This window comes from Callorhinus ursinus, unplaced genomic scaffold (assembly GCF_003265705.2).
Source record: "Callorhinus ursinus isolate GAN/ISIS: 27379988/994484 unplaced genomic scaffold, GSC_fseal_2.0 scaffold46, whole genome shotgun sequence".
Lineage (NCBI taxonomy): Eukaryota > Metazoa > Chordata > Mammalia > Carnivora > Otariidae > Callorhinus > Callorhinus ursinus.
Genome location: NW_027397108.1, coordinates 9,205,035 through 9,214,995, shown reverse-complemented (window position 1 = coordinate 9,214,995; position 9,961 = coordinate 9,205,035). Strand labels below are relative to the sequence as shown.

General features: G+C 59.5%; 1 protein-coding gene across 1 annotated transcript; it reads right to left on the bottom strand.

Annotated features, from left to right (window-relative positions):
* Positions 1-3,533: 3,533 nt before the first annotated feature.
* FOXF1 (forkhead box F1) lies at positions 3,534-7,621 on the bottom strand. The gene is made up of 2 exons (XM_025860340.2): positions 5,733-7,621; positions 3,534-4,288 (listed from the first exon to the last, which is right to left on the bottom strand). Exons 1-2 carry the CDS (start codon positions 6,862-6,864, stop codon positions 4,128-4,130), a joined length of 1,293 nt encoding a protein of 430 aa, XP_025716125.2. The 5' UTR covers positions 6,865-7,621; the 3' UTR covers positions 3,534-4,127.
* Between the last annotated feature and the right edge of the window lie 2,340 nt (positions 7,622-9,961).

Genomic DNA, 9,961 nt, shown 5'->3' with positions numbered 1-9,961 from the left:
TGCCACAGAGCTCCTAAGGATATTAGCCACTGCCCTTCATAGGTTGTGAGGACAGTATTGTTAGGGATAAGGAAACTGAGGCTCACAGGTGATAGGGCTTGCCCAGGCTTCGTGGTGACAGAGCAGGGACTGTAGCTTCATCTCTCTACTTCCTCTGGAATGGCTGCCGGCTAGTGGGGGCTTGGAAGGCAGGGAGCCAGGCCTTCATGCACCCCTATGCCTCTCCTTGTCCCCAGCTCTCCAGCCCCAAAGGGAGAAGAAAACTGGGACAGATGGGCTTTGATGGGCCAGGCATCTTCCCATCAGAAACACATACCCTGAGTACCTTCCAGCCAGATGTGGACGAGAGGTGGGCGCGAGGGAGGGAGGGAGCTCCATGGTGTGAGGGCTGGCTGGGCCTTCAGTTCCTTCCCGCCTGGGACTAGGCAGCCAGGAGAATGCCAGGGCACTTCTGCTGCTGGGTCTGCGATGGGTCAGAGGCTAGGGTGCGCCCAGGACGTCAGCCCCCTCCCCTGACTAGAACCCTGGAGTCCCTGGGATGTGTAATCCACAAATTGTATGGCATAGCCCTAGCCACTTCCCCCTTCCAGGCGTTTTATTACTGGAGGGATTCATACACTTAGAGCAGCTTGACTGCATTGTTCTAAGACAGCCCCCCACTGAGGTATGCTCACAGGTTTTTGAATTAATTCTACCTAGGATGCCCCTGTGCTAGAATGATACCCATTTATGCACACAGCACGCATGGTTTTGCACCAAACTCAGAAATGCCTTTACATTTCAAAGATTGCAACTTGTATATATGCACAGCACGCTTTTGTGGGGCTGCGCCGGTAGTCGCAGCGCACCGGGGTCGGAGCTTGCCCGTGGGTGACCAGGAGCCATGGAGCACAGTGCTTTAGGGACATGGGCTTTGGGTCTGAGTCCAAATTCCAGCTCTTGTTAGCAGTGTCGTGGCCCCTGTGCACATTAGGGATGAAACGGGCCCCGGGGAAGATACAGCCCAAGCGAGCGGGTTTCCGAGAGGTGCCAGCAGCCGCTGCAGCAGCGTCCTGCAATCTCAAACATGGGTCCGGATTCAGCCCCTTTCCGAGCCAAGCTTTCCTCGCAGGGAAGGCTTTTCTCTCATCCCCAGGCCCTGGGTCAGACCGGGAGACAGAGGCCAGGCCCAGCCTGGAGCTCCCTGGCCAGTTTTCCTGCACAGGCCCCTCTGCGTGCCTCCCACGCAGGCTGGCCGGGATGTGGGAGCAGTGGGAGAGCCCGCTGAGACGCAGGGTGCCGCTGGGGAGATTGAGCAGGAAGCCGGGGCTCACCTCCGCCCCAGACTCTGGTCCAGCAGCACTGAAGCCAAGCACAGTCAGAAGGCACTAGATCTCTGGTGGACGGGGTTGGCGGGGGCGGGGGGGGGGGTGGCGCAAAAGAGTGGGTGCAGAGGCTGGAGAGGTTGCTGGAGACTGGGGAGCTTGCTGGTTGGGCTGGCATTGGGTTTCTCCTAATCAACCCCGCTTCCCGGAGCCTAGGTCCTAACTGGGGCTCAGTCTCCGTGGTGCAGGAGGGAGGACGAAGCCCACTCTCGCCTGCAGTCCTTGCCTGGATGCAAGCGCAGCGCTAAGTTTCTGCTCTGGAGGCCCCGGGGAATTTTCTCTGGCCTTGTTTTCCTGGGCACCGATGGGATGCTGTGGTGGCCTCCACCCCAGGAGGACAGTGCCTTCTCTGCTCGCTGCAGACGTGCTCCCGGAGTGCAGGGCCAGGCGCATGCGGGCAACAGCGGACTGCGCCGGGAGACCGCGGCCCCGCCGCTTCGGCCCACCAGAGACCCCGGGGATGGAGTCCCCGGACTTTTCCTGTACCCTTTATCTCAGTTTTATAGACAGCGGTTAGTTTGGGACATTAATTGCTTGGGCGAGTTTGATAATTTTGATGTAACAGAGCACTGGAGAAATTACTCTCAAGTCCAAAATGTCAAATTTGAGAAGAACCAGGTTCAGAGGCTTGCGACCCCACGACGGGCAGAAACTGCGGTGGGTCCTGAATGGCCGCACGGACAATGTGATCTGTTTGTTTTCTTAGGTAAGCGGGAATTGGAATAGAAAGAGGGTGGTGGGCTGGAGACACAGGTTTTAAACAGTGTTTTCCCCCCACAATGACTTTGGGGAAGATGTTACTGAATGGAAATGTTTTTGTCACCTTGCTCTCCCACCAATGGTCCTTTTCTTGCTTAAATTTCACTCACTTCTCAGTTGGGGAAAACCAAGTGTAGAGCACCAAAAACAAAAAACCCTCCAAAAACAAAAAGACCAAAACTGTACAAAAAAATTTAAGTTGTTTCATAATTTATAACAGCTAGGATATGGTAACAGTAAGCGTGAAACTCCAAGTAAAACTGATTGGTGGCAAAAAAAAAAAAAAAGTTAAAAGTTAAAAAAAAATCACATATATACTTCTATCTATATGGTTTTCCCTGGGGAGAGGAGGAGCACGGTTTTTCTTTCAACATCTGATTATATCTTTAAAACAAGAAATGACACTTAGGGGGGCAGAGGGCTCTTCTTAAAAAACAGAAGCCAAGAAAAATAGTTACTCATGTCCAGATTTCACTTCGGTGGGAAGTGAAGGAGGAGGAGGGGAGAGAAGAGAAAAAGAAGAAAGTATTCAGAATCACCCATATTTTACATATATAACAAACAAATCTAGAGAGATCCCAAACTGGCTTCTGTGTATATTTTGGGGTTTGGAAGATATTCTGCAATCCCAATCCCAATAAAATACTCATGTGATTTTATTTCTAGTTGATACAATGTTAACGGCAATGTACAAATGTTATACATTTTTATTTTTGTTCTTTTTTTAGGAAAAAATACACAAAAGGCAAAACATCCTCAAATTGTCATTTTATACAGTGCAGAAGGAAATTTAAAATACGTGTCACAAACGCTGCACCCCAGCAGCCAAATACTAAAAAAAGGGGGTAGTCCTTCATTTTATATATATATTTATATAAACATATGGAAATTTGTTTTTACACAGATCGGACTTTGTTTCAAATTTACAATGGATCTCTAAAAAAAAATTCTACGCGGCAAATATTGCCAACAAAGTTACACCATTAATACTGATAAACGGAGGAGCCTATGCGGTGTTTCGATTATTAGGGAAAGAAAGTAGAATAAATAACAGGATGAGCCTTGCTATAGTTTAAAAAAGTGCCTTAACCTTTCTGCGTCGCCGCAATCCTGAATTCGCGCGCTCACCGGCCTTCCCTGTCCCCGCGCCGCGCTGTGACCCCCTTGCTCTCACACCAGCACGTTTTTTACAGTAGAGATCGGGAGACAGTCGGGTCTTGTGAGAAAAACACCCGCCAAAAAAGTCAAAATGCAACTGGAAACAAACCAAAAGGACTGTAGAGAAGGCAGAGGAGGGCTGAGGGGAGGGCAGAGGCCCCGGGAGCCCCTGCTTCTGGGCTCCTTCTGGTTTCCTTTTGTAAGACGAACAGTGGCTTCAGAAACGCAAGTCCGCACAAAGATCCACCTGTGGTTGCTGGAGGGCTTCTGAGATGGGGAGGGAGACGTGATTTCTTGCCCCCCCCTTCCCTGCAAAACACGGCTCTAAGAGGAGACTTGCGCATTCCAAGACATTCTTTCCAAAAAAAAAAAAAAATTAAAAATTAAAAGATAAATACTCAACCAAAAAATAAAAGTATTTGATAATGATGGTCTCACATGTTTGCCTTTCTTCTGAAAACCTTCCCCCACTTTTGCCATTGGAGGGAAGGTGGGGAGAGGCCTCAGCAGAATTCTTGTTTAGATGTTGAGGTTTCCGCCAATACAGCACCTTCTCAGCGGGCTTCAACTGGATCAAAAATAGATACTTTATTTACCAACAGCTGCAGTCAGACCAGGCCCCACAGCCACCATTTGTTAATTTTTTGAAGGAGTGGGGGAGGAGATTCTGACCACCATGCTGGGTCTTTGCCTTGGGGATTCCTTTCCAAATAATCCGGGTGGGTAGGGGTCAAACCCTTGTCTTCTGCCTACGGTTATACCTCAAGAATAAAGCAGTTTCTTGCGATGGGTTCCGGGTCCCTGCGCCAGGCCGCCCGTGCCTGGAGGGTCCCGCCAGCGGCGGCCTCACATCACGCAGGGCTTGATATCTTGGTAGGTGACCTGCTGGTGGTAGTAGGAGCCACTGCCGGCCGAGTGCATGGACGAGGACGCCATGGTGTTGAAGGAGAAGACGAACTCCTTGCGGTCACACATGCCGGGGGACTGGGAGTGATACCTCGGGATGCCTGCAGAGGAGGCAACAGGAGGGCAGGGAGCACAGTTAGGGTCGGGGCCCAGGGCTCCAGGCGGAGAAGCCGCGCCACCCGGCTCTAGCGCACAGCCCTGCTGCCTCCCTACGCCCCACCGAGGTGCCAGACTCCCAGAGGTCCGGCCTCAGGCGGGTCCAGGCAGCCCCGGGTTTCAGGCCCTAGGCTCTGTGCTCCAGCAGAAGATCCCAGGACCCCAGCAATGACCCCTGCTCCCTGGATGCCCGCTGTGTGGGCCTCTCCCGCCTCGGACACCAGAGCTCTGGGCTGGGGCTTCCTGAGGCCGAAGGGGAAGGGGTGAGGGGGCTGCCATGGACCAGCAGACCTCAAGGGGAGTCTGGCCTCCACCTCCACGGCCAGCCCAAGGCCTGTGCCTGGTGCTGGGGCACCCACTTCCCAACCCCAAAGCCTGCAGAGGCCCTGGTGTGGCTGGAGGCTTCTCCAGGGGAAGGGCCCCTTGGAGAACAGCCCCCTCCCCCAAGGGGTGGAGAGGCAGCAAAGGCTGGGAGTTTGAAGCAGCCCAAGCAGGGAGATCCCCGTGAAGAGGCGGCCCTCTAAACTCCAGGCCGGCTCCTGCCTCCCTCGGGTGGCTGACAGCTGAGCCCTGATAGGCCCTGCTTAGCTCCTCCGTGCCCTTTCCAGAACCAGGCCCAGAGAGGCTGGTGGGGGCGGAAAGGAGAGTGCCGGAGGGGAGACTCTTCTGCGTCTCCTTCTCAGAGGGGTAGGGGGGAGTATACCTGAGAGGAACCGAAAGCCTGGATCCTCAGAAACAAAAGAGTCTGTGGAGCCTGCACCTCTAACTCTTGCTCTGGGCCTGGCCACAGCCCCTCTCTGCCTCTGTCATCACAAAATGTCCCCCAACTCGACCTTCCCAACAGCCAGGCCTGGTTCCCTGGGAGGTGTGGGTGCTGGGCCTCTGAGCCCCCAGCCCAGGCAGCTTTGGGCCTAACTCTCCCTTTCTGCCCGGGCAGCTTTCCGGTGCCCATTACGGAGGAGGCCCAGCCAGCTGGCCAAGACTGGGCTTGGGCTCCATCCTGGGAACTTGCTGTGAGGTGTGAGGGGGCTGAGGACTCCCAAGAGATGTAGAATATTGGGCTCTTGAGTCTTTTTGGTGAGGAAGGGGCCTACTTGGCCAGGCTAGGGACTACCAGCAGCTGGGAGTTGGAACCAAAAAGGAGAAACAACAATTATCTTGGCCTAAATTGCCCCCCCCCCCACAGCTGCACTCACCCTTCAAAGGGCGGCATACAAGGCTGAGAGAGACTCTGGAGAGCTGATGCCTCCCCCAGCAGTGGGGTTCGCACCCCACGGAAGTGGCATCGAGCTCTCGCCCAGGGCGGTCAGCGGTTTGGGGGCTGGGTTCAGCGCACTGACAGATGTCGGAGTCCCCCAGGACCAGGGCAGCCCTGGTCTCCCCACTCACCTTGCAACTCAGCGGGGGCGTTGTGACTGTTCTGGTGTAGATACGGCTGGTCCAGGGAGTGTGTGGAGAGACTGCCAGACAGGGGGTTGGCCGCGGGGTTGCAGGGGGACAGGGGCTGCTGCTTGATGTAGGAGGCGCCGCTGTTGAGGGCTGCGGAGGCCGAGGGCGGCCAGGCGGCCGTGGAGCCCGAGTAGACTGCGTGCGGCTCCATGACTCCACTGGCGGCCGCAGGCAGCAGCGGGGAGGCAGGCACCGAGCTGTCGTGGTGCGGGTACTCACCGGCCGCTGCACCGCCACAGCTGCCCATGTACGAGTGGCCACCGTTGGTGGGCAGGTGTGGCACCGAGTGACTGGGCAAAGCCATGCCGTCCACGTTGCCCGGCAAGTGGCCGTTCATCATGCCCAGGCCACCCTCCAGCGCCAGGCTGTTGGGCGGGCACGAGAGGCCGCCGGCGGAGCTCTGGAAGCCGTAGGTGTCCGGGAGGTGGTTGAAGCCGAGCCCGTTCATCATGCTGTACATGGGCTTGAGCGCCTGGCATTTCCTTCGGAAGCCGCGCGGCCGCCGCCGAAAGGAGCCCTCCTCGAACATGAACTCGCTGGCCGGGTCGATGGTCCAGTAGTGGCCCTTGCCAGGCCGCCCGAGGCCCTTGGGCAGCTTGATGAAGCACTCGTTGAGTGAGAGGTTGTGGCGCACGGAGTTCTTCCAGCCCTGGTAGGAGCCGCGGAAGAAAGGGAAGCGGCTCTGCAGGAACTGGTAGATCTCGCTGAGCGTCAGGCGCTTGGTGGGCGAGCTCTGGATGGCCATGACGATGAGCGCGATGTACGAGTAGGGCGGCTTCTCGGGGCGCCGGATGCCGGCGTTGGTCTTCTTGGCCTTGGACGGGCCGGACGACGCGGGGTCCATGGCCGCGCCGCCTCCCCCGCCGCCGCCGCCGCCGCCGCCGCCGCCGTGCGGTGGCTGCTGCTTCTCGGGCGCCGAAGACATCGGGTGGCTGCTGCCGCCGCCGCTGCCGCCGCTGCTCTGCGCCGCCGACGAGCCGGGAGGAGGAGGAGGAGGAGGAAGAGGAGGGGGGGCAGGAGGGCGAGGGGGAGGGGGCTGCGCGCGCGGGGCTGGCTGCACCTCTGCCGTCATCCGCGGCCACTTCTCCGGAGCGGGCCTCGGCGCGCCCGCCCCCGCCCGCCCCCGCCCGCCCGCCCGCCTGTCCTCCCCGAGGAGCTGCTGGATCCGCCGGCGGTTGGCGCGGAGCCCCCCTCTCCCCAGCTCCCTCCTCCCCCACCTCTCTCTCCTCCCTCTTTCCCCCTCGCCCTCCCACTAGGGAAGGAGCCGAGCGGAGGCTGAGGGCAGCCTCTTTGCAGCCCCGGCAGAGGCCGCGAGGAAGCCCCCCCCTCGCCGGTTTTTTGGGGAAGGCACCACCTCCGGGGCCTGCGGCCGTGCGCCCCCGCGGGGAGCAGCACTTGGCCCCCGCCACCCGTGGCGTTCGGCTCCACGACTCCAGCCAGGCCGTCCTCACTGCATCTTCTCTCTGCGGAGTCTCGCGGGCCGGCCTAAGACCCTCCAGGAGTTCCCTCCCCTCCCTGCCCCCCTCCGGCCCCGCGTTGGTGGGCGCTTTAAAGGGCCCCCACCCTCGCCGCCCGGCGGCCGCCTGCAAAACCGCCCCGCCTCCACCAACCTGGCGAGCAAGTGTTAATGCGCCCTCCGCCCGCGGTTCAGCCCCGCTCTGCGCAGGCCCCCCTCCTTCCCCGCCCGGAGCCGCGGGCACCCGGGGCCTTTTCCGACGCGCACAGCCCGGTGGCGGATCGCAACTGCAGCGGCGGCAGCGGACACCGGGCTGTGGCCACCGCGGGCACAGCCGGTTCGGCCACGGGTCCCCGCGGCCAGCGGGCGTACGTTCCCGTGAGGGACCGCCTACCCACTCTCCCCGCCCCGGGAAGGACTGCGCTGCGCCCGGGACTTTTTGGACTCGCCCAGAAGCGCGCGAACAGGCGGGTAGCCGCGGGTGCCGAGCCCGGGCGGAAAACGAAAGCTCAGGGCGGGTCGCTGCCGCTTTGTCTCGGGCTCCGCGGGCCGGCCGGGAGCAAGTGAGAACCGCTGGCCCTGTGGGGCCCAAAATCATGCAAGTCTCCTGGAACAAGCGGCCCCGCTCATTCGCTCATTCACGCACACGCATGCATGCATTGGTGCACGTGCAAACCCGGTAAATTACGAAGAGTCAGAAGTGCAGACTCACACTCATGCGAGCCTTCCCACTCAGGCACACACCTCGCTCAGGCACGTATGCCCCAAGTAATGCGCTCACTCACTTGCACACAATAGGCCCACGGGAGCTTCCATCCTCACCTACTCTCATTCACGTGTACACTAGCCACGTTCGGATCTGAACCCACATGCTGCCCAGGGTCCCCCCCCCCCAACACACACGCACACAATGAAAATCCGCCCATTTGGCCCCGAAGCTCCGGTGTCCCCACTTTCCAAGAACAGGTTCCGATTTCTCATAGATGGTAAAGGCCCTGGCAGGAAGTTTATACGGCTCAACGTAAACACGTTCTGGGGGATTCTTTAATAATAATAATAGAGAATTCCGCGTGCGCGGGGGGAGTTGGCCTAATGCCCCTGTGGGCTCGGCCTGCCGCTGCCGCGGGGCCTCTGACACTGCGCGCCAGGCCAGGTTCCGGAAAGCCGTCTGCGCGGGCGGGGAGCACAGGCCCCGGCGGCCCTCTCGCGCCAGGCTGTCCGCAGCAGGGGGCTCGCACGCACGCCTTCCCTCGCAGTACCGGGGTGCGGGCTAGGGCTGGGTGGGAGGACAGCGGCGCCGAGCGCGGGACCGCGCAGGAGCTGGGCGCGACACAGCAAGCAGGGACCCAGGTGAGTGCTGTTCGCGCGCTGACTGCAGGACACCGAGCCCAGCCTCTCTGGCCCCGGCCCTGGGTCGAGTGTAGGGAGGAGAGGGAAGTTTTCAAGGGCCGTCGGGAGGAGCCTAGATGGCTTGCCCTGGCGGGAGCCTGGACAACACACAGATGCCAGGAGTGCCGGGAGGTTCGGAGTGCGCCGGTCCTGCCGCGCTTTTCAAAGCCCACCGTCCTCTCGGGTTCTTCTGGCTTCCTTGTCCCCTGCTGTCGCCCCTCCTCGCTCAGACGCCTTCAGCCACGGCGGTAGACGCCTCGTCGCCTTTGGGGCGCCTGGCACGTCTGTGCTAGGAGCTGGGGGGCTTGAAGGCGTAAGGTGCCCAGCGGTCGCTGCCTTCCCGGGCCGAGTGGCGCTCGCGGGAGCCGAGAGAGTCTCCTTCTCCGCCCTGCGCTTCCACTGGGCTCCCCTGCCTAGGGGAAGGGTTTGTGGAACGTTTGTGTGTGGCTGTATCTTCGCACAGGTGGGCGCACGCCCGCAGACCCATCCCCATTTCACACAGCCCAGCCGCATCCACCGACCACTGAGACCCTGAGCACCGCGCACAGCCTCCAGTACATCTTCTCAGTGAACACCCCTCACACAGCTTAGGAGCCTTGCTCCAAAGCACAGGCCTGCCCGCCACAGAGGACGCGCTTTCGGTGAAGTGCACACACTCCTGCACTGTGCGTTCGCCCACGCACAGCCCCTCCATTCGCGCGTACACATGTCCATGCTCGCACGCATTCTTACATTCTCTCCATCACTTTTTTTTTTTTTTTTTTTTTTGGCCAAACGGCAGCTGCAGGCTAGGAGGCCCTGGCGGTGCCGGGAGGGAAGTTCCCGAGAAGGGGTCGCTCCTGCCAACTGCTGGGAGCACATCTGGTGTTTCGTAGAGAGGCCCGTGGGGGAGGCTGCCCCACTCCCCAGCCTGCTAAGGGTGCAGCCCTGCCCTGCGGCTCCCAGAGATCGGGAGGACAAATGCCTCCATTTCTCTGACCGGGTGCCTTCAGAGTGAGGGGGCTCTATAGGACTTGCATTGGGGGGCCTTTTTTCCAGTATAGCCCTTTCCCTCTTGGGCCCTCTCCATTTGGGAGGGGGCTGCAGATGCCATCTTTGGCTAAACCCCCAGAGCATTCCCTCCCTCCAGCACATGGTGGTCTTTCACTGGCTCCCCTGGGGGCTCCTGTGTGTTTTGGGGTGGGGGGGCTTCTGCCTTCCTGGGGAGGAAGTGTGGAGTTGGGGCCCCACCTGGCCTCCACTTACCCCTCAGGCTCTGACAGCAAACCAGACTTTGCAGGGAAGGGGCAGCAGTTACCTTGCCCAGGGACAGGGGGCCGAGTGG